We start from the raw sequence: 24,191 nt of genomic DNA on the forward strand, positions 1-24,191 counted from the left end.
TCTCCCTGAAATCAAATTCATGCTTCCCTCTGTTAACATCTTGGCAATAAAGCTTTTCAATCCAACCCAAACAGCCTCCTCATGTTTTTCCATCCAGTGTTATGTCTGTGTAGATTCTCAGTCATCCAGGTCATAGTAGTCTCTGGAGCTTGAAAAAGGCGACTGGACTTCTTTTTGTTTCTTGAAGACGTTTCACCTCTCATCCGAAAGGCTTCTTCAGTTCTCAACCAAATGGTGGAGAGACCCAGGTATTTAAACCCCTGTGGGCGTAGTCCCATGGAGGTGGTTATGACCCTCTATTGATCATGTGCGTGAACACATGTGCCCAGGTGTGAAGAGGGCGTGGGTCATATTTAATCAGTGGTTTCAGTTGAAACCAATTTAGGACTCCGCTCCATTGTTTCCTGTGGCCTATTGAGGTCACTGGAACAAAGGTGTGAATGGGGGTTGAGACGTCTGGGAAGGGAGCTCAGGACAGCACTGTAAGCGGGGGAAAGTTGGTGACGTAATCCACCTCCTCTGTTCAATGATGGTTGTTCACAGTGGACATAGATGGCTTCTTTCACTCCTCTTTCAAACCATCTGTTTTCCCTGTCCAAAATGTGGACATTGGCATCCTCAAAAGAGTGCCCTTTTTCCTTCAGATGCAGATGTACTGCTGAATCTTGTCCTGTCGAGGTGGCTCTTCTATGTTGTGCCATTCGTTTGTGAAGAGGCTGTTTGGTTTCACCAATGTAGAGGTCCGAGCACTCTTCACTGCACTGAACAGCATACACTACATCGCTGATCTTGTGTTTGGCGGGTTTGTCCTTGGGATGAACCAGTTTTTGTCTTAGGGTGTGACTTGGTTTGAAGTATACTGGGATGTCATGCTTGGAGAAAATTCTTCTGAGTTTCTCTGACAAGCCTGACACATATGGGATGACAATGTTTTTCTTCTTGTCCTTCCTATTCTCTGTAGTTTGTGTTTGGCCTTCATTCCTGTGCATCTTAGCTGATTTGATGAAGGCCCAGTCGGGGTAACCGCATGTTTTGAGGGCTTTCTTAATGTGTGTGTGTTCCTTATGCTTCCCTTCTGCCTTAGAGGGAACACTTTCCGCACGGTGTTGTAGGGTCCTGATCACCCCAAGTTTGTGTTCCAGAGGGTGGTGGGAGTCAAAGAGGAGATACTGGTCTGTGTGTGTGGGCTTCCGGTAAACTTCAATGTTGAGGCTTCCATCTTCCTCGATAAGCACTGCACAGTCCAGGAATGGTAACTTGTTATCTCTGGTGTCCTCCCTGGTAAAACGTATGTATTTATCCACTGAGTTAATGTGACGAGTGAAGGCTTCTACTTCTTGGGTTTTGATTTTGACCCAGGTGTCATCTACATATCTGTACCAGTGGCTAGGTGCCATCCCTTTGAAAGAACCAAGAGCTTTACTTTCCACTTCCTCCATGTAAAGGTTGGCTACAATGGGAGACACTGGGGAGCCCATGGCACATCCATGCTTCTGTCTGTAGAATCCATCATTGTATTTAAAATATGTTGTGGTAAGGCAGAGATCTAAAGTCAAGTCACACCCTAAGACAAAAACTGGTTCATCCCAAGGACAAACCCGCCAAACACAAGATCAGCGATGTAGTGTATGCTGTTCAGTGCAGTGAAGAGTGCTCGGACCTCTACATTGGTGAAACCAAACAGCCTCTTCACAAACGAATGGCACAACATAGAAGAGCCACCTCGACAGGACAAGATTCAGCAGTACATCTGCATCTGAAGGAAAAAGGGCACTCTTTTGAGGATGCCAATGTTCACATTTTGGACAGGGAAAACAGATGGTTTGAAAGAGGAGTGAAAGAAGCCATCTATGTCCACTGTGAACAACCATCATTGAACAGAGGAGGTGGATTACGTCACCAACTTTCCCCCGCTTACAGTGCTGTCCTGAGCTCCCTTCCCAGACGTCTCAACCCCCATTCACACCTTTGTTCCAGTGACCTCAATAGGCCACAGGAAACAATGGAGCGGAGTCCTAAATTGGTTTCAACTGAAACCACTGATTAAATATGACCCACGCCCTCTTCACACCTGGGCACATGTGTTCACGCACATGATCAATAGAGGGTCATAACCACCTCCATGGGACTACGCCCACAGGGGTTTAAATACCTGGGTCTCTCCACCATTTGGTTGAGAACTGAAGAAGCCTTTCGGATGAGAGGTGAAACGTCTTCAAGAAACAAAAAGAAGTCCAGTCGCCTTTTTCAAGCTCCATCCAGTGTTATGTTACTTCCCTCACCCCTAGACCTTGGTGGGGATGTAACAGTCGGAATGATCTGGAACGTGCATTTGGTGCAGATGTTAATAAGTTGTGGTTGCAGTATTTCAGCATCCAACTAGTGCTACAGAAGAGTTGTGAGCATAAACGGAGTAACGGTTTCTAAACGGCAGGTAAACTCAAATGCAATGTTTCTAACAGCTCTACTCTGTGTCTGCAAACTAAAGGTATAGCTGCTGCGTATCCCGGAATGAGTGATAACGTCCCTCAGAGATGGAAAAAACTGTATGAAAAGAAGCAGGAATAAGAAAGACGGGACAGGAGAGGAAGAAGAGAGATTGTTTTTAAAGGTAAGGGCTGCCCAGTGACATTTAATAGACTGGAAATTTAAATCTATGTGTAGTGAAGTTTACAGTAATACACTGTTGGTCTGGTGCAGAGTGACTGTGGTGTTCATGATCGGTGTTACATCAAGGGTAACAGATATAAAATTAAATTCAAGCTGATGAATTTTATTTAATGTATATATAATCATTTTTCCTGTTTAGGAGTGGAGGCAAGGTCACCTATTTACTTCGTAGGCAATAGGAAACAGCTTTTTTTTATTAATTCCCTTTGTTTTTCTCTGCTTGTGTTCTACATAACAGACATTCATTAGAATTTAAGTTGAGATTAAATTTGTTTTTCTTTGTATTAATATTATTCCTTTATAATATTAATATGGCAGGTAGAGGTTCAGTAAGCTTTGCACAAAAAAAACAAGTTGGTAGAAATGTCCTTCAAATAGCTACTTTTTACTTCTGAGTACATCTTGGAGCATGTACTTTCACTTTCACTCAAGTAAGGATGTTGAATCAGAACTTCAACTTTTCAAGTATCTGTATTTTTACCCAGGTGAAGAGTTTGTGTATTTTTGCCACCCCTGATATTCCCTGATCAACTGGTGAGTGGTTGCTGAAGTTGCAAAAAAGGGTACTGCATCAGAAACCTCCTTGCAATTGCTTTGGTTGCTAGCATGTTGCTGTGGTCACTCATAGCTGGCATGGAAGACACCAAGTGGTCTGCAAATGTTCTCCAACAACTTGCCAAGCACTAGTGAAATGTGAAAATGTTTGATGCAAACCACAGTTTTCCTTCAAAGTAAGTGCCTTAACTGCTGCAACCAACACTTTTATTTTGAAGGTGAATGTCGATGACCAGTCTCTAGATCTGTGTCTGGGACCTTAGTTGACATCTATATATACACTGTTCTGTGACCACATTAAAACCACTTGCCTATATGGGCAACCTCTGGTGATGTGAATTTTTCATTGGATCCTTTTGACCCTGGAGAGGCCTGTACGGATCAGGCCTGTTCTGTTGGCCTTGTGGATATTTGATCATATCAGGACCAAGTGGGGTGTAGAGACTGATTCAACACTTATTCTCTCTGTCCTCTTTTTAAAAAATATAAAATGCTAGTTTTGTTAGTTTTTGCAATGAGGGAGGGGCTGCTGTGGGAGGAAGCTGAATTTTATTCATTTATTGATTGTGGGCAGGTGTAGAATTCATTACTTCTTCAGAAGCGGTTTTCTTTTCGCCCTTAACAACTTAAAACAACACAAATTTAGACCAAGTCCTTTAGTATTACTTTTTACAAAACTGTGACAGTTACAAATGTCTTTTACAATCCAGGTCACTTGCTGCCCTACTCTACATCATCTTTAAAAATAGGAAAATAAACCTGAGGTCTCAGTTCTCAAGATGCATAGGGCATCTTTGCTTACTAAAAGAAGATAACATTTACAGTTTCTTTGTGCACATTAAGTATTTGGAAAATGTTCTTTCTACAACTCCAAAGATTGGAACTTGACCTCCTTGGCAGTCCACATACCACCTGACCACCATGCTCTACGGTTTTGCAGAGGCACCCTTGCTTATGGTGCAATTCCTTTAATATTTCAAACACCAATTAAATATTCATATATTGAACTGGGACTATGAGAAGAGTAAGTAAGGGATGGGGCTGGAGTGAGCAAGTAATGAAGGGAAGCTCTGCCAGATGGGCTAAAGGAAGGACACAAAACAAGATTGTGAGTACTCTTTTTTTACCCTCTGGCCTATAAAGTGTAATAATTTTGATGCTTTACAGATTTAAGAAAATTCATATAAATACTCACATGCTTTTACTAATGCAAACTAATAATGATACAAACTAATATTCAAGATAATTCAAAAGCATGTTTCCAAACATGTCACCTCTGTTTCCTGAAGCAAGGCCCACCCCAAATGAAAACTTGGGAGCAGCCGTGACTGGTCTTTGATATTACATGAAATGCCTGTGTATTGTATACATTTCAGTGGAAGAGAGACTGAGCACAAGTGAGAAAGACAGAGAGACCCCTGCGGCTCACACTTGGTGTGTATGTTACGCTCTATTAAATTAGCATGACTCCAATATTAAAATAATAACATTTACCTCCACAATAAATGCTTTGGGTTCCAAAATCAATATCTCTATCCTATAATGCCAAAGTATCATTACAAGTAATAAGAGCAAAGTTGTTGCATTATATTGAGCATTTAAAAAAAACTCAGAAGGGCATGCACGTATTATAGATTAAATAATTTCATTTGAAATGTCACAGATTCCCACCATAAGTGTTAATAGAGTTACACTGTTAATGCAATTTTTCTCTCTCTTTTGGTTCCATAACAAAGAAAGCAAGAGGCAGCACAGTGATAATGATAATGTAATGCATACAAGTATGGCAAGTGTGTACTCTGTCTTTATACACCGTTGCCATTAGTGAAATGCTTCCTCTCCAATTTAAGTTTTAAGAAAACTGATAAGTAAAGGTTTACCTTATACTTAATTGCTCGATTGAAGTATCCTTCACAAGCACAATGAGACTAAGGCACCAAAGACTCTTTCTCCCTGCATCCACAAAGTAAACCTATTAATACTCAAAGAATACTCAACACATAAAATCAGAGAGAAAAAAAATCATTGATTGAGGGATATGGTGGACAGATGAATTAGCGGACTTAGAGAGAGAAAAAAAAAGAAAAAGGACACGAAATGTTGGAGTGGAGTGATGATTGTATCATCTTTGAGTTGATAGAGTCGAGTCTAAAGGTGAGAACAGAATGATACGAAACTGTACAGTTGAATTGTGAAGGCCCCCGTCATGCTGTCTATGGCCTTATTGGATGAGCCCCTCTCAAGGTACTCAGTCTCCATTCAGCGAATGAATCAATGGCTCCTGATTAGATTTTGGGGGGTTACTATGCTGTTTTTGTTTGTTGTGACATCCTCCCTTGCTTTGTGAGGTCTCTGTGCTCCTGCTTGACAAAGGCACCACCTCCTCTGATGGAGGAAGAGAGAAATGGGGAGACAGGAACTGGGGGAGGGGGATCATTGAAAGGGGCCGTCAAGGCTGTTTCTTCTCATTTCTTGTTATGTTGCGTTCTGTGTTGCTGTTGTGTGCAGGCGTAAATGTAAGCATTTGTGTTTTCATGGATCAGTCTTTGGCAATATAAAACATTTGTAGTCATACAGCGCTCACTGAGCTTTTGTTAAATACGTATCAGCAGTGAGTACATGTCTTATGAGACTACATGCTTTAAAAATGAAAACTGATTCATTTTTTTTCTGCGACTGTCTAATGCTGGACATCCCTGTTAATATTAGTCATTATTTTGTTCCTGCACCTCATTCTATTCAGTGGAGGAATTGGGAAGAGGAACATAAAGGGAAAAAAGAAGAAGGCATTTCCAAGTGATGAAGACTCTCAAGTTTCCAAGCATTCATTATACCAGAGAATAAAGATCAGAAAGACATCCTGTCCTATCCTACCTCAAATGGTGGAACTGGAAATGGACTATCCCTCACACATCCTCCGCATGACTCACATGTAAAACCTTCACTGCTCAGTGCAATTATACTGCAAAACATTCAGTAGCTGAAATTTATAGTTAGACATGTTTACAAGAAACTGTTCGAGAAAATATATCCCACTGCATTACAGCCAGGGCAAGGCCAAACCTTATAGCCATCAAAAGTAAACTCCCTATGTGATAAGGGGCCGAAAGAATCCGATAAGCTCTAAATCTAAACAGGGCCAAAGCATCTGCCTTAATAATAAATGTGCCATGCTAAAAGGTTACTTGAACTGCCGAATTCAAATTTAATTGAGGCTATGTGTTGAATAATTAATCCTTTTCCCAGGGAACACAAGGCACACTGGACAAGCCAATGCTGAGAGCATAGAGAGACACAGAGGGAGAGGGAGAGAAACAGAAGCAAAGATGGAGGGAACACTGTAAGGAGTGCTGCACCAACCCACGCCACCATCCCTTGAACTCTGCCAGAATGCGACCCACTATACAATACAGCCAGGGCATGATGTCATATGCCATATCATCACCCTGGTAACCAGCCTACATGCGGAAGGGAATAAAGAAACCAACCTTTCAACAATAGAGCACAAGTAGGAGAGTATGAAAATGGGTGAAGCGAAAAAGATAAAAAAAAAAAAAAGACCAATAAATCAAAGCATTACCTGGAAGGAAAAAAAACACACACACCATGAGATGATGTTTGGTAGTTTTGTTGTTATTTCTGTTGTTGTTGGGGTACAAAGCCAGCATAAAGAGGAACGTTTAGCGTCTGTCTTTAATGTTTTTATCAGTTTGCCCCGCTCTCATCCTCCTCCTCCTCCTCCTCTCCTTCGTCTGTACGTATTTCAGTTGGAGGTGTCTTCTTAGATCTGTGCCTTTTAATGCTGACTGCTGCAAATCTTTTGAGGCCGACTACAAAAGCAAGCTGGTAGTAAACTTTTCCCCCTGAAGGAGAAAGAGAGAAGTGCTGTTTGGGATAGCGCTACTCCGGGGAATATCCTACCCAACACGGCCTGATCTAAGGGTGCCACTAGCCCTCCTCTGCCCACATCAAGCCTTCAAACACGGACACACCTGGAACAGCAGGAAAGCCTGGTGTTGTTACATGTCAGGTTATTTTATTTACTCCAGATGAATAAGTAAGGGTACCTTAATGTATTGTTAAGGTGGTTTGCAGTACAGCACATCACATATGCAAACACAATATTGTGCATAATCATAGTTGTTCTATTTCAATCTGGCTGGACTGCCGTTTTAGGCCCCAACAGCCGCAGCAGCGGTTTTTCTGGCCTCCCTATACCTCCCACAACCTCTCTTCTTCCCATCAGCCCTCTCTGGGTATAGGGCGTCTACTCTCTATTGTTGATCTGACTCTGGGCTCTACATTGCTGAGGTGGCGGATTGTGGCAGAGAGATGCCTCTGTCAGGAACGTGCTTATCCTTTCGCTCTAGCCACCCTCTTATACATAAAATATCAAACATCTGAGGGACAATATGCTGACCTGCGTTGACCTCCACACATGCGCACGCACACAAAAGCCACACACTCACCCATTCGCACACAAACAGAAACGCACACACACGTGCGTGCGCACACAGACACACACACTAGAAAACAGAGGCGCACACACATACACACACAGATGCTGCCATACAGTGACACACACACACACACACACACACACACACACACACACACACACACACACAAACGCTCAGAGAGCTCAAGTCAGCTCACATCCCCCACTTGTACGTGCCTTGACTTTTTTCCATCAGCACCGTATCCCTCAGATGATGTATTTGCGACATCTGGCGGCACTCGCTATATTCATGGGTACTGAGATACAACGCTTGTAGGAGGGAGAGAGAGCGTGCGAGAGAGAAAAGGCTATGGCTGCCTGAGATGGCAAAGCAACTGAGGGAAAGAAAAAAAAAAGAGCAGGGTAGAGTGAGGGAATCAGGGGGACATAGACGGATGGATTCATTGGCAAATCCCTCATGAGCTGTAGAGCCACAAGCACCTAAAAACTCCACCGCAAAAGGCTTGGGTACCCCCTAGTGGGCGCCCGGTGGCAATCGGGGCTTTTTGGGTTTGTGGGGGTGCTGCGGTGGGTTGCTATGAATCCATCAGTGTCAGAGGTCAGGCTTCTTGAGTTGCAGTGACATCATGACAATGGGACACTTCTAGGGCCTCGAAACACAAGCTGATCCATTCTGCTGAGCTAAGGCTCCAGGCCCCTCTTTTCCCACACATTCACACCCTGTGTCAGACAGTGAAAGAGGGAGAGAGCGAGAGAGCAGAGGGGTAAATATGTAGGCCTCACCCCCAGAACCCCCACCCTTTCACCCCAATCTCTTTTCTCTCTCTCTCTCTCTCTCTCTTCCTTTCAGGAGCTAGATTAAAAGCGATGGCTTAATTCTGTCTAATTATCTACCCTTACCCTCTCCCAGCTTCCTCCCCCTCTTTTTTCTCCCTCTCCCTATATCTCAGTGTGTGGATACTAATTAGCTGACGTGAAATGCATCTACTATACAAATAGGGTGTGCAATTATGTGAAAATATATATATATTTCTGCCTTTTTAAAACATTACACATCTGTGCCACCCTTGTGATCCTGAAATGTTAATAATATCCACGGCGGCAAAACAGAAACAATCCAGTAGCAACTGTCTTTTCTGTGCACCAGTCAAAATGATGATACTATGACTGATGACATTCATCACACATTATCACATTGCTCAGATAATTGCAAGACATAAGGGGAAAGCCCACTCTAAATGCCCTAAACACTGACTGGCACTGTTGACTAAACCTTTACTGCAGCATTTGATCCATCACTTTAACCGCATGAGCTTGATATTAGTATATTACATCATAGTTAGCGAAAAACAATATATTTTACATGTTTATTTGCTTTATATAATAATTCTGCAATCTCTGTGCGTGTATGTGTGTATGCAAGCAAATGTATGCATGTTACATAAGCAGAAATCACATTAATGAGATCATACACTAGTGTTGAAAGTGCTAATTAGTTCCCGGGTTGAGGGTGAGGAAACTAGGCGAGGATCCTAGTGACTTCAACCATTGTTCCCTAATCCCCTTCCCACATTTATAATTCATTCTATCATGGACGGCAACGATACAGCAGCGCTCGTTTTGTCTCTTTTCCTTCTCTCCGGTTGGGAAGATGATGGTTTTCTTTTTTCCCCCCTTCTTATTCACTTTCCTTCTTGCTGTGAGGTTTCACTGCGATCATAATAAAATGTGCAAGAGAGGGATGTTCGCCTCGGGACCCAGCTGTCGGGCCACTTTGACAGCTTCATTTGTGGCGTCGCTCTTTGATCCTTCCTGTCACTGATATCCAACGCCACTGAACATATATTTGGCCCCCAACCCAAATAAATAAATAAGTAGTTAACTGTACCGTGCAAAGTCAAGTGTGGAAAGGTTTTCAAGCCAGTTGTCTCTTCGCTACATTTACTGTGAACTAGTTTGCCTCCACCCCCTTTGCTCTCCCTCCACTGCAGCGATGCCTCTACACCCCCAGGGCTGATCCCTTTGTAAATGATCTCTGACGCAAACCCACCTACCCACATACACACGCAAACAAACACATTCTAACACACACACACACACACACACACACACACACACACACACACACACACACACACACACACACACACACACACACACACACACACACACACGAGCACACACAACCCTGTACGGAAATAACGGCAGAATCATTCCCAACACTAACTCCTTTTGCATATAAAGTGTATTCCCAAAGTGCACCATTACTGCATGGAAAAGAGTAGGAAAGAGAGTTGTTGTTAAGATATGAAGAGTAAGATGCAACACTAAACAAGAGAAAGACAAATACAGATATACCAATACATGACTTAGGTTGTGATACAGGAAAAAAAAAAACAGATAGCAGGAGGGAGAGCCGAAGGGGGAATGATTATGATCGGTGCTGTCAGGTCTAAGATGCTGAGATGACAGAGATATCAGCCATATCTGCTCTCAGTGATAAAGATACAGAGAGACAGATATCAGCCCACATTGGCCTCCCACTACGTGGACGCCACCTCCTCAAGAAGAAATGATGCGCCAAGAGCATCCAGTACAGTGTGTATCAAATGACACATTTTGTGTACATGTAACACAATGTTTTTTTTTTATCAAGAAATAAGTTATCTCATATAATGGATTTCTTACGGTGTATTTGTCAGCCTGTCAACATCTCTGTGCTGTTTTTTTTTTCCCCCACCATGAACTAAATTTTAAAAACGTTGGTGGATAATCGATAAATCTCTTTTGGGATGATATGCACATACACACAAGGGTAACTCAAAAAACAAACAACTAACCCACCTGTAATATATTAAAAAAAAAGAATTATTCAATTATATTTTTAAAGACTGACCCAGCCATGAAAAATTAAACATTATGGTCAATAATGTTTAATTAAAGTACATTGATGGTTATGTATTCCCCCTTTAAGTTGACAATGACCCAACCCCTCGCTTTCAGCGATTCCAGCTGTCTCATCTTAGCTGCAACATGTACAGTGACATCAGCAACACAAGGAGAAACTCTGCTACCACTACTAAGGTTCTGCAAAACAATTCATTAACAATCTATAAATCTTCACTGACAAGTTAACTCGTTAGCCCTGCGATGGAATGCTGACCCGTGCCCGACTCCCACCCTACGACGGCCCGGATAGGATCCAGCCGCCCTGCGACCCTAAGCTGGATAAGTGGTTAAGAAAATGGATAGATTGATTACTGCCGATTGATATTTTATTTCATTTTATTTTTCCTTACAGTAACCACCCTTGCTGTATCCTCAAGTAGCACCTTAACATGATTAAGCTTTTAAAGTAATTCAGTCAGGAAGTGCAGTTAGACTTTAAAGACTAAAGACAAAATAAAACAGTAGAGCATAAACATGATTTTGAGGAGGCACGCAGAGTTAGAAAAGAATACAACTAGAAATGTGAAAGAGCAGACTACCGCAGACTCTGATGATTGACTATCCCCTTGGCTCAGTGATATGTTGCTTTTCTGATGTGGAAGACATGAGCCCAATTTGTCCTGCTGCAGTCGTGTGAATTCTGTTTCTCCGCTGCAGCAGAATATTTTTAACCACCTAAAATGCCCCGCTGTTCTGTATTTGTAGCTGAGCTGAGCAAAAATAATGTTATATCGTCTCAGTTTTTCCAAACTACACAGATTTGTTTTCACAAATACACCGCAGCCAAAACAACACATCGAGGAAAGACCAACTTTCAATCAACCAATCGCCATAAATTGCTAAAACAGGAAGGAATATTTCAGTCCATTTACTGTAGTTTTATTTGGTAACTGTTAAAATACACTTAGTCTCAGTAATGGCCTGAATACATCACATACTCTCAGCTAAATATGGACACAGTTTACATCTAGGAAAATCTTTTTTTGAGATGCCATTGCTGACTACCTCGAATATTTCAACCGTCCTGCAAGAACTACATACCCTACTGATAAAATTGTTTAACAAAAGAAAGGGATGGAGGAGAAAAAGAAAGTAAATCAAACATTTGTTCACACATACATATATAAACACACAGGCCATATTTCTTAGTCCCTATAAAAACTGAAAAAATAGAGTGGAAGATATGCCACAATACTGTCTTCTTCCTTCAAGATAGAGCAGTGCAACACAAAATCAGAGATTAAGAAGAGATTCACCTTCAGAAAAAATGAGAATGAACAGGAAGAAGGAATTTAACCTCCTTTAAACTTCCTCCTTTCTCAGATGCGCGTAAGTACTGGATTGGAGTGCTGCTAGAAGGCTATATGAAGAGCACTGGGAAAAACTAACCTTGAGAGGAAGACCTAGAAAAGAGTATAAAACCTCAAACTTTTACAGTCTTTTCTGAGACATATATGCAGGAAGGTGCATTTTGAAGGACAGTCAAAATGGAAAAGGTGCAGAGAGGCTAACCTTGAGAACAGTAAGGGGCAGAGGGAAGGTCTACCACACAGTGACAAGGAGGACTCATTCAGAGGACTAAAGGAGGAACACTCAGTCAGAAGAGCTAGGCAGGCTGACTGATTGCGGGGCACAGCCCAAGGGTCAGACTCACACTTAGTAAAGGCTGAAATGCTGGACACACATGCATACATACACCTACAAGGCTCCCACGTTAAAAAAGACAGCAACTTCACTGTTCACACACACACACACACACACACACACACACACACACACACACACACACACACACACACACACACACACACACACACACACACACACACACACACACACACACACACACACAAAATGCTCTATACCCCTCTGACCAGCTCTTCATCATTACAAGTCAAACTCAAGATGAAGAGAAGACAGATTACAAAACAGATGGAGTGATAGCAGGCCAGATAGGAAGAGACAGGACAGGGAGCCTCGACAGTAATCTAAATGTCCTTTCCTATGATTGTCATTGGCATTCTTATAGACTGGCATGTATCAGCACAATATATCAAATAATACCACTCACCATTCAGTCTGCTGTAAAGGGTAGACCTGTTTCCGTAATGTCATGGGGGGAAAAACATCTAAAAAAGACGCTTCCAGCAAACCTAAGCCCTGCATCCAAAGAATGCATCAAGATCACTAAATGTCTCCAGTGGCAAATTCAATCAAACCGACTGTTCTTAACAGTCATGACAAAGCAAACATGGAGAGGAAAACAAAGATGCTTTTAAAAGAAAACGACGCAGAGAAAGAATTGATTCCTGCACAAGCAATTCACCTCAGAAGAAAAATTCCATCGGTTTGCTTTTATATTTCATTTTTTTTTTTCCTTTGCCTTCTTTCCTTTTTCTTTGTCTTCTGTCAAAAACAACTTGGGCTAACATCACAAGCTGTCACATCAAGGCCATCTCCTGCATCTTACAAAAGAGAGAATTCTGCAGCTGGATGGCGCGGCAAAGCTCTCAGACACCCAGCCATCGTTTACACACAGGAGGTGTAAAGACTAAGGGAAAAAAAAAAAAAAAAAGAAGCTTTTTCTATTTCAGCCAGAGTTTGTGCCCTCAGGAGAAACCCATTATGAAACAGTGAAGGAAGTTTTCCATGGAATAACAGAACAAATAGGCATGGAAGGAAAGCTCACGGTGACAAGAGATGTAAACTCCTACCTTTTAGGTTACTTTAAAAAAAAGTGTAATAATTTGCACAGAGGGTATTATTCTCCTAAATGACTCCATTGTCACATGATCATTATCTGTCAGATATGAATGCCGTGCTTATCAACCACAGCTACAGTGTAGTTGTGACCGATCACAACCCAGTGCTATAGCAGACTCTTTCATCATGTCTGAATGGACACACACACACAAACACGCAAAGGTGCGCACACACTTTCAACATCAGCAAATGCTTTCAACCATCAACATCATAGAAGCTAGATAAGTGTGCCCCCTCTTTTGCAACAACCACTGGGGAGGTGAGAGGCCTTGTAGTCAACATGCTGAAAGACTACTCAGTGATCAAAGACTCAGAAAAACATGACCCATGATGGTTTCTCTGAGAAGATTGCAGAGAGGGGGAGCCAAAGTAGGTAAAAGGAGAAAGCGTTGAAAGAAACACAAAGTAAAAAGCTGCAAAGGTGGGGAAACACCGAGCAGGAGCGCGCAATCATATTTGCTATTTGCCACAGCCTACAATATTTACATTGCAGACTGACCCATAACAAACAGTAGCTCTCAACACCTTTTTGTGAGTTGGAACTGATATTAAATATATAATAATTTGTTATTTGATTCCTCCTTTTGATTGGGTGCTTGGACCTTCTGTGCACCGATAGACATCACAGGATACAAATACATAAATATATTTGTATATTTTAATGTTTACAAAGATAGCAGATGTGAGGAACAGTAGTTTAGAGGGGTGGATATTCCTCGCCGAAGACGGTAGTGATGTAGCAAAAAAGTAAATGCAGAGAGGAAGTTTGATGTTTGATATGCCAAAGCATTTATTACAATAAAGTGTAGAAACCTCTGAGTCAGTGATATTAAAATCTAAACGATATCCTCTGATAACTGTAATTTTTAATACATCTAGAGTCCAGATGGTTAAGGCAGGAAAACAGTGAGACAGGAGAGGAGAAAAAAGGAGAGGAGAGGCATGAAGAGAGTGGTTTGATAACAGCTGGAATGGTCTTTTTTGACTGTCTATAGATTTGTTGAGACAAGTGTCAAGACAAGTGCACCTCTGTGCTTACCTTAAATGGCAGAGGGGCAGAAGGGCGGGACAGACTATTTCAATTCAGCAAAAGCATGTCTGAGTGTTACTGTGTGTGCGACTGCACGTGTCTTTTTGGAAACAAGAGAAAAAGGGGGAGGGAGGGAGAGTGACGGGAAAAAAAAGCTAAAGAAAAAGTGAAAACAAGTGTAGCGAGAACTCCTGTACAAAGGGTATTCTCGCAGAGTCCAAAGATGACTGCATTACAATATGTATCGAGGGCCCTGGGCACTCTTGGCACTTAAAGAGCCCCTAAAGTCAAGTGTCAACTATTATGTGCCATCAGTGGTGACAAAAGGTCACAGAGCAGGACAGATGAGGTCAGCAATGGTACTCATGCTCTCCCTCAACATGCACCATTTAGTTTAGTAGTCTCGCAGTGTTCAAAAAGGACTTGCTGTCATTGGTTTGAAAACAGGCTTTGCGGTGACAAGAACACCTATCCAATTCTTTTCTATAAGATTTTCTTGTACAGGATAAAATGGCACTCAATTAGGTGAAGAGCATCAATATTTGCCTAGAATCATTCAGCTAATGATGTGATATTATGCGGCACGTGCATTAAAAGCGGTAACATTCACAGATGTACCTCATTTCCCCCGATTAAATATCAAACAGGTACAAATAAAACACACAGGCAACATGCTGAATGTATAAAATGCTTCAGTTGTTTGCTGCTAAACCAGCTCTGTAATTACCTGAAGGATGTTTTAATTGTCGCATGTTCTACTCTTAATATTAGTCAACGCTTTAGCAGCTCTCCAAGTGAGATTGATTGGATAAATCAGTCGGAATTATGGGGAAACAGGAGGCCTGCCAATCAGCAATGTGTGTGTGTTCTCGGTGTGTGTGTGTGTGTGTAGCTGGGGACCTGCCAGTGCATGAGCGCATGTACGTGTTTGTTGGGATGTGTGTGTATTGATGCGTCTGGGTGTGTGTGTGTGTGTGTGTGTGTGTGTGTGTGTGTGTGTAAATGTACTGTATATAGGGCTGACAGCTGGGCTTGTTCAAAAGACTTACTGAGCATTCTGCCTGTTTGGGAAGCAACAAGCACAGTCTATCTGAACAGGGATCTAAACCCTGTGTCAACAGCATAGTACAACTGGTGTAAACAGTCACTGAGTCAACATGCTATCATATCACACCAATGGAGAAGCAACTCTGATATATTTTAGTGTAATATGCTGCAGTAATAGAGATAAGAAAGATGACAAAAACCACTCTACTAGTCACAAATCAAAAAGACAGCATTAATAAAAACTAACACTCCTGTTGAGCTGTGGATTTGAAAAGGAAAGACCAGAGTGGTGGGTTTTGTTTGTGTGTGTTTACCTGTGCAAATCATGTTGGCGTGTGAAGGTAGGTACTGTGTTTCCATGCAGAATTTCTGTGAATGTGTGTGTGTGTGTGTGTGTGTGTGTGTGTGTGTGTGTGTGTGTGTGTGTGTGTGTGTGTGTGTGTGTGTGCAGGCCCGTATGACACCATGCCCCGGGTGTGTGTGTAGACACGTGTGTCAGTCCATCAGCGTGTCGGCGTCACAGCCCTTCACTAAGTCCCAGATTAACAGTGACAGGCAGAGATCCCTCTAATTATCTCTTCCTAGACCACATGCAAATGGCAGAGCCAAGTCGAGAGCAACGATTGGCTGGGGCTGGTTGGGCGCCTCTGATGGACTAATGAGCCTGGCGACAGGATACAACCTTGTGATGCACCACCAAAAAAAAAAAAAAAAAACCTCACTGTCACATAGCCTCACACAGGAGGACACACAAACTTGCATGGATGGACCTATTCAAGCATTTAGATAATGCTCTTTTCTTTAATGTTTTACAATGAATTACTTTAGAGAGGTTCAGGGTTCAGGTCTTCTCTTACATTTTTTTAAGTGAATGGGCCCTGTGTGGCCCCTGCACACATACATAATGAAAAAAAAAATATATCCAGATTTAGAAATGTGTATATACTGTATGTTTTTTGGGTTTTTTTTTTGCATTTTTGGCCACAGTGGCTTTTATGGGCAGTGGAGAGAGACAGGAAATGGGGGAAAGATACAGGAGAAGACACGCAGGCAGGGTTTGGCGACGGGCCGGGACTCAAACCCGCACCGCCCGCACTGCCCCCACCGCAGCGCGGCATATGTATGGTCGCTGGCTTCACCACTAAGCCACCCAGGTACCCCTACATACTGTATGTTTATTTAGTAAAATTACAGTTAGTTTTTCTAAATAAATAGCAAGCACAAGGCCACCACCAGTGCTGTTTCACTAGTACATATGCAAATTACCATTACTCATATCATGACTCATTACTCATATGATCATATCATTACTGATTTTTCATTTCAACATTAAATTTCCTCCAATACATCCATGCATCCTCCAATACACTAACCAAACAACCAAACACATTCTGCAAGCTTAGAGGCTAACTCAGTACCAACTCCAGAGGATCTGAATAAAGATGGCACATGGAATAGTAAAAAGGATGAAAGTGCATACAATGATGGACTGGAACAGACGGTCACAAACTGGCTCTTGACAATGGACTGCTGCAGTCAGCTAAAAAGTCATTTCAGTAAATCAGCAGGAAACATGGCAACAGTGTCAAACAGTCCACCACGTCTTGAACAGAGTCCCAGTTCATCTAAACTGGTTGACAAAACTGGTTCCAAGGGCAAAACATGGAGTTATTTTGCTGACAGAGCTCACCAAAACAAATACCCAGAGGACGTGCTAGAATTCCAAAGACAAAGTTGATCCAAAGCTGGCAAAGTCAGGTGCAGTAACAAAATGCATGGCAGTTCCAAGTGTGATAAAGCATCCTGTGGCAATTGTGCCATGGTACTACTTTTGTTTTGGTATTGTAGAAGTATTAATTTTTCTGCTAATGATTTTGTTTTTTATGGCTGTGCAAAGCTCACAGTGTCTGAGCACATTTAATCTGAGTGCAATGTGAAAAAGCTCAGTTGGCACTGAGATCATGTCGAGTAAACTATGCCAGACATAGTGCATATCTCATTTTATTAACACTAACATACATCCTTTCAAAAGCTTAAACATTTTTTATTTACACTACAAAGAATGACATTGGCAAAAAAAGTAAAAAGAAAAAAAAACACATTGCTGAATAATGGCTGTGTTCAACCAAACGTCACAGATCTTGTGTAGCAAGATGTAGTCAAGTTTTGCAAGGCTCCAACTATACTGGTGTCATCCTCCACAATTCTGGCATCATAACAACAAAGTTTCCTTCCCTTCGGCACCATTACCCATACTGAAGGCAAAAGCATGTGGAATGCTGTCTTTATTTGCAGCATCAAATACCCCAATGTGTTTAAGGAGCCTTGGGAGTTGCCATTTTTAATCAGGAGAGGGTGGCTTTGTCTTGTCCTTGTTCCATCCAGCATTTCTATCTATGCTTGGAGGGCTTTTCAGTAGATTAAGCAGCATTTTCATTTAGCTCTCTTAGAGTCACTCCAACTATTTATCCATCCAACGGCTGAAGCTGGAGCAGTCAAGGAGATTGCTATTTATACAATGAACTTACATGAAATTACAGTTTTTAAGAGGGGTCAGGTACAGTAAGTTGACAGCAGATAACAGGATAATCCTGTTCACACGCTTGCCTTCATGTTGGAATAACCAACATGAAGTGACAGTTATGATAATGAATAGTAATATTACAGAAATTACTGGTAACAACTGTAACAAATTTAAACCTACTGGGACTGAAAAATTGCAAAATAGGTATATGATAAAATAACCAAAAAGAAATGGGAAAACTCATTTTCACGTGCCTGCATTTTCATGAAGAGGGTATACACATCTGAACCCTGAGTGTGCCTGCAATTTTCAAGTACTGACATACTATTAAAAGCATGTACTAACAGTTGTATGCTTTTTCCTTAATATTCTACCTGGTTATCAACTTTTATTCAGTGACTGAATTAGGATTTATTTAACTTAAGAGATCATCTGGGCGGCCGTGGTCAGTGTTAAACTATGCTGTAAGTAATTTCAGAGAACAGAGCAATGCGCAGTAATGACTGATGCCTTGTGTCTCTAAAATGGTTTGACCATGACCACTCTCCGAGAAGATGGATTTTTCTGAACCCTCGAGATCGTTTTTAGAGGGACAAGACAAATATTTCAGATGTATCACACTGAGGCATCATGCAGGAGGTGAGAGGAGGTAAAGGGAGAGTGAGAGATTAATACAACAGAGGGGGGAAAGAGAGAGAGAGAGACATAGAGAGGGGGAGAGAGAGAATGAGAGAGAGAGCAGAAAAGTGCAGCCTGCCTGCCTGGCTGACAGTTGACTCTGTTGGATGTGACTTTCACAGTCTGCTGGCGGTTTGTGTGGAAGCCATCACATCTGTGACTGGCCGTTTGATTAATGAGCCTCTCAGCCTGTCTGTGCAGTTTGAGGAGGGGCCACGGCCTTATCCCAGGCATCACTGATTTATTCGCCTTTGGAGCAAACCTCCAAGTATCACACACACTAAAAATGTAATGTTGAACATTCAAACACATGCAGTCCGACACATGTACGCCCTCTGTGATACGCTTACAGTATACAAGTTGGTGCAGTGCAGATGCACGCAGGCAGGGATGGGAACAGAGTGATGCGCACAAGCCCGTCCCTCGTCTTCACCACCTGCTTACGGCTAATGAAAATCTCAATGTGTCAGTGCTGTCCAGGGGTAGCGAAGACAAAACACACCATGTATAACCAAGCAGACAAAAGATGTATTCTGTCTCCACCAACACAAACTCCCATCCCAAGCTGTCAGTCAGTAGAGAGGACACCCAAGGAGATCGGCGAGAGAAGAAAGAAGCCCTTCCTCAATGACACATCACACTCTCCTGATTTTCAAAAGTGACAAGTCTTTTGAATTCGTGGCCTTGCAAGATGGAGAGTCTGATGATGGCTTGAGAGCATTCCTTCTTGTTTCTTTGGCAGCGGCAACCATGAAATGTCACTCTGGCTAACCTTGAAGCTCTTTTCTCCTGCGCTGTTTAATGCTTCCAAGACTAGGGCAACCAACTGCTCAAAATGGTACGGTAGCATCACCCTTAAAGTCAGATAAATGCTTTGAGAGATACTTCCAGGTACACAAATGTGCATTAGTGTGTGCATGCCCTCACAAAACATGCACATGTGCTCACACAAATACACAAAGCCCCACCAACCACGAGCACACACTCACTCATTCCCTGAAGCGTAAAGTAAGACCATTAATCCAGACACACTGAGATCCAGCTTCTCCCCAGGTTGATCAGCGTCCGTGGAGAAAGACGAACGTTCTGACATATTTGTTTTTATTTTATTCCCTGAGAAAAAAGCCCGCCATATGGCAGCGCCAAGGAACAGATGGCGATTGCCCACTTCCTGAAAGCACAAGCGTCTATCGCCGCAATTTAAGGAGCCGCTCAAGCAAGAGAATGCCACAGACTGGCATTTTTCCACAAACTGCTATTGTTATGGACTAGAGGGGTAACAGAAACAATGAGACAATTCAGAGAAAATGGTTTAGTGTTCAGTAGTTATATTGTAGCTAACCATATTAAGCCACCAAATCTAGAGGTCAATACTACTAGTACCCTTTTACTGTTGATGCGTGTGTAATAAAACTGTACTAAGCAGTGCTTACTCAGAATATCAGCTCCAAATATAGTACAGCTACAGTATATCTCACTCTAAATTTACTGAGAGCCAATGCATGACGTCTTTCTGTTGCCCCATGCTGATTTTAAGACAGTGTACCTGGAGCAGTAGAACCTGCAGATCTAAGCATGAATGTCCTTGGATGATATTAGATCCTTATGATGGAGTGGAAGAGTGCCAAGTGACACATAAGGCTTCATTTCTCATACTTGGCTACCCCTTAACAACCAGGTCAGGGGACCTTCTCTGACATACCGGCACGGGGAAATGGTTTCAAAAAGTCACCTTAGCAAGATGACAGTTAAAATGTGACTTTTGTCTGTGGCAACACACGATACTTTTTCAAAAGACTTGTTTTATTTTCCCTTGGATGGAAAAGAAAAATGACATAAAAGACTGTGGCACACAAAGGCCTTGGGACACAATCAGAGTCAAAGAAGAAAGAGAAGGGTCAGCACTGCTGACATTATTTCCAACCTACAAAGCGGCTGAGTTGTTTTCTTTTACTGTTTTGTATAAAAGTACGCTGAGACAGGGTTACAAGTGTTCACTAAAGAGGAGAGGATTTCAAAATGCGGCCAAGGGCAAAGCAGTCAACTTATAAATTTGCAAATCACTAGCTGAACAGAAACTTTGGTATCAATTGAAGCACTAAGTACTTTGACTCCATGCTTCTGTAACAAAGAGTGGTTCATAATTTGAAGTCAAAAAACAAGACAATGTAGACAAATTTCAATTAGTAATGCATGCAAATTAATACAAACCCATTCAGTACAATTTGGTCAAGGTAAAATGTTAAGTATATATGAGTATGTTGATTTTTGTGTTTCATATGCATAAACTTTAAGTTGGTTAGAAACACGATAAAGGAATAGAGTGAACAAAGTTTAGGAGAGTTGAAATATACTGTTAGTTCTGCCCTTAGACCCTGATTCCCGAATACAGTATGTGGTATTTCTCTAGTATAAGCCTATCATAATTCAACTGTACATCAGTGTCTATAAAGATGTCCATCCATGTAATAAAGCCACTTTCAGCTGCTCACAAGGGGTTGCCACGGTAGGTAGCTCCGCATGTTTGATTTTTATACCGGACGCCATTCCTGATGGATCCAACAAGGGATTTATGTCTACTCCCAGAACTGAACTAGGGATCTTTTGCTTGTTAGGAAACTGTATAAACGGTTACAATATGGAGCCAAACATCCATCCACGTAATAAGAAAAACAAATAAGTTAAGTAAAGATGTTAAAAAAAAAAAAAATCTTTATTTACCCTCATAGTTTCCCTTTCTTAATCAGTTTTTCTTACATTCTTTGTACCAATAAGAAAATATCTAACAAAGCCAATCCACAATTTAGTAAGGAAACAAGTTTTTATTTTTTTTATTTTTTGGAAAGTGAAACATACATAAGTAATCCATCTACCCATTAAAGTAGCAAACCTGACAAGAAGCCAGGTCATACAGTCAACCCTGGAGGTCCTTCAGTAGTATTAATCAGTCTGGTTTCTGCTGAAAAGCTCAATCTGCAGATGATGGATGAGCCATCATGCCAAGGGAACTGAAGTGACAGGTGACAAAGAAGGACACACACATCTGTATAAATCCACTCTCCCTCCTGTCTGGCTGGCCCCAGCGTTACACCGTCAAGGTAGCAGGGTGAAAGTGTATGTATATGCATGTGTGTGTGTATACATGGGTGTGTGCAAGCACAAGTGTCTCAGCATGTGTCCCGCTCTGCTAATGAAGTCATCTGAACAGTGATTTAACAGTCCTGGTTTAAAAGCCTACCGCCCCTTAACTCATAGCCTTGCTCCATTAGAATGTGATATAAACCCTGGGCACAATAACTGTCCTGCCACTATCACAATATATAGGAGGCCAATGGGCCACACTGCTAACTCACACAGCCTGGGAGCAGCAAAAAATAAATAAATTAAAAAATATATTGACTGTGTACAGGAAAGGAAAGTCATCCAAGGAGACTAAAAGTTAGAAGACAGGAAATTATCACAAGGTCACAATAAGAGGAGTTTTTTTTCTTTTTCTTTTCAGTATGGGGTGGAATTATTACTATTAAAATCATCAAAAAGGCAAGATATTCTGTGGGTTTTTCAGCAACTGGAAGTAGTGAAAGAGTAATTGTTATGAAGAGAAAACAGCCAAAGGCACTTCGGCCTGTGGTTATGCAGAAAGTGTTCCTTATCTACGCTAACAAATGGATCAGTGGATGAGACATCAGTGTGCTTATCCCCTGAATGGTCTTCTATAGCTTGAGGGATATTTCTGAGTCACAGATTGATCTGAGAAAAACTTTGACAGCTTACATGTCGCCGGTCCGTGAAACTAACTTCCTGCTCTCTGCGAGCAACTCGTGCTGAACCAAAGCCATTCTCCAAATCCTCCATGAAATCTGCTCCTCTGGCCCAACAAAGACAGGCTAATGAGGCAAATGACAGAATCTCAGACACTTTGATACTGTGAGATTAGGGTGAATTATATAACCTTTAACCCCTCCCACTCCCATCTTTCCTCACACTTCTTGAGTCCTTGTCAGAATTGATATGCTTTTTCGCCGTGTCGCTCACAATCTCAAACTTCAAGTCCAATCGCTCACTTTCTATGTCTCTCCCTATCTGACTTCATATCCTCTTCATTCAGTTTCTATTCATGAATGCTGAAACACTAATTTGGCTCAGTCAAGCAATGACAGTATCTGTTTTAGCATGCAACAAAGCAGCATATAAGGGGCAGAAGAATGGAGTATGGGTATGTGGGTGTGGGAAGAGGGGGTAGAGGCATGGAGGCGACAAAGCTCGTCACAGCGTAGCACAGAGCTGAGTACTTCACCCTTATTAGGCCTGTGTCCTTGGCAGATGCAGAGCTTGCCCTTTGTTAGAAAGGTGTGTGTGTGTGTGTGTGTGTGTGTGTGTGTGTGTGTGTGTGTGTGTGTGTGTGTCTGTGTGTGTTACAATGGCAGTGATTTAGAATGGATTGGGCGTAGGTGTGGAGACAAGGTGCAGTAGCCCCATAGCTCCCTGATAGCTGGCAGCGTGACAGCTGTGAATGGAGAACAGGGAACAGCCTGAAGTATTGCAATCTAATATGTGTCACATACCTGCATAAATATTTATGCCTGTTGCAGAGTAAAACAGGAGAGGAGGGGGAGGAGAGGAGAGGATGGGACAGGAGTGGTGGACTTGGGCGAAAAACTTCAATCAGGTGACACCAAAATCTGAACCAGCCTGTCTTTATCCATCTTTATCTACCAGTCCTAAGGTCTCAAAAGTACCTAATAAGCAGGCATTACTCAATTACCAAAAATTGTGTCTCTGTGCAGTCAGTCACACATGCATTCACAGATCTACTCCATTCAACACACACGCAGTATATGATAGCTCTCCAATATCCTCTTTCCAAAGATTTCTTCCCACAGCACAGCTCTCATTATGGGAGCCATATTCGGGATAATGAAACTTTATATGTTCATAAAGGCCGTCTGAGGTCTGTACTGAGGCTAGTAATTCACAAAACGACTGCACAAATGAAACACAAAAAGACACATATGAATACATATATTGCAACAGCAATGCTTTACCTGTTGGCCAGCAGAGTTTTGAAGGTGACCTGACTCATGCCCTTATACTCCGGGAGCAGCCTTGCCCAGTCCCATGCCCAGTCGACCAGGGCACTCTGTTGATGTATGAGGATAGCGTTTGTTAGTTATTAATCAGGGTTAATACCATCAGTGCATTACCGCTCCAGCTGGGACCCACTAACAAAAGAGGAGGGGGGTCTCCAGCGCAGGCCACCGACATCAGGCGATCAATCATGTCCGCACAAGAAGGTTTTTATTCCAATAAGACAGCAATTAATTTATAAATCCATTTGGGGGATGTAGCCATCATTTATAGAAAGATAAATCAATTTTTGGAGGGAGTCGTTACTCTTCTTGCAATGCCTTTTTTTCTTTCCCTCTTCAGTGGCGCCCCGCCAACCCCCTCCACCCCTGACTTCCCTTCTCCTTTTCTTTCCCTCTGTTTCTAACTCACACTCTTTTTCCTAAATA

The 24,191-nt window shown here is 42.0% G+C and overlaps 1 protein-coding gene across 1 annotated transcript in view; it reads right to left on the minus strand.

The window, feature by feature from the left end:
• The window catches only part of kiaa0825 (KIAA0825 ortholog), a 124,918-nt gene that overhangs the window by 46,831 nt on the left and 53,896 nt on the right, over positions 1-24,191 (minus strand). Inside the window, exon 23 of the mRNA XM_030737541.1 lies at positions 23,721-23,815. Coding sequence (XP_030593401.1) covers positions 23,721-23,815 — 95 coding nt within the window. The remainder of the gene's footprint in view (positions 1-23,720; positions 23,816-24,191) is intronic.

The sequence above is a fragment of the Archocentrus centrarchus genome, chromosome 9 (genome assembly GCF_007364275.1).
Source record: "Archocentrus centrarchus isolate MPI-CPG fArcCen1 chromosome 9, fArcCen1, whole genome shotgun sequence".
In the NCBI taxonomy this organism is placed as follows: domain Eukaryota; kingdom Metazoa; phylum Chordata; class Actinopteri; order Cichliformes; family Cichlidae; genus Archocentrus; species Archocentrus centrarchus.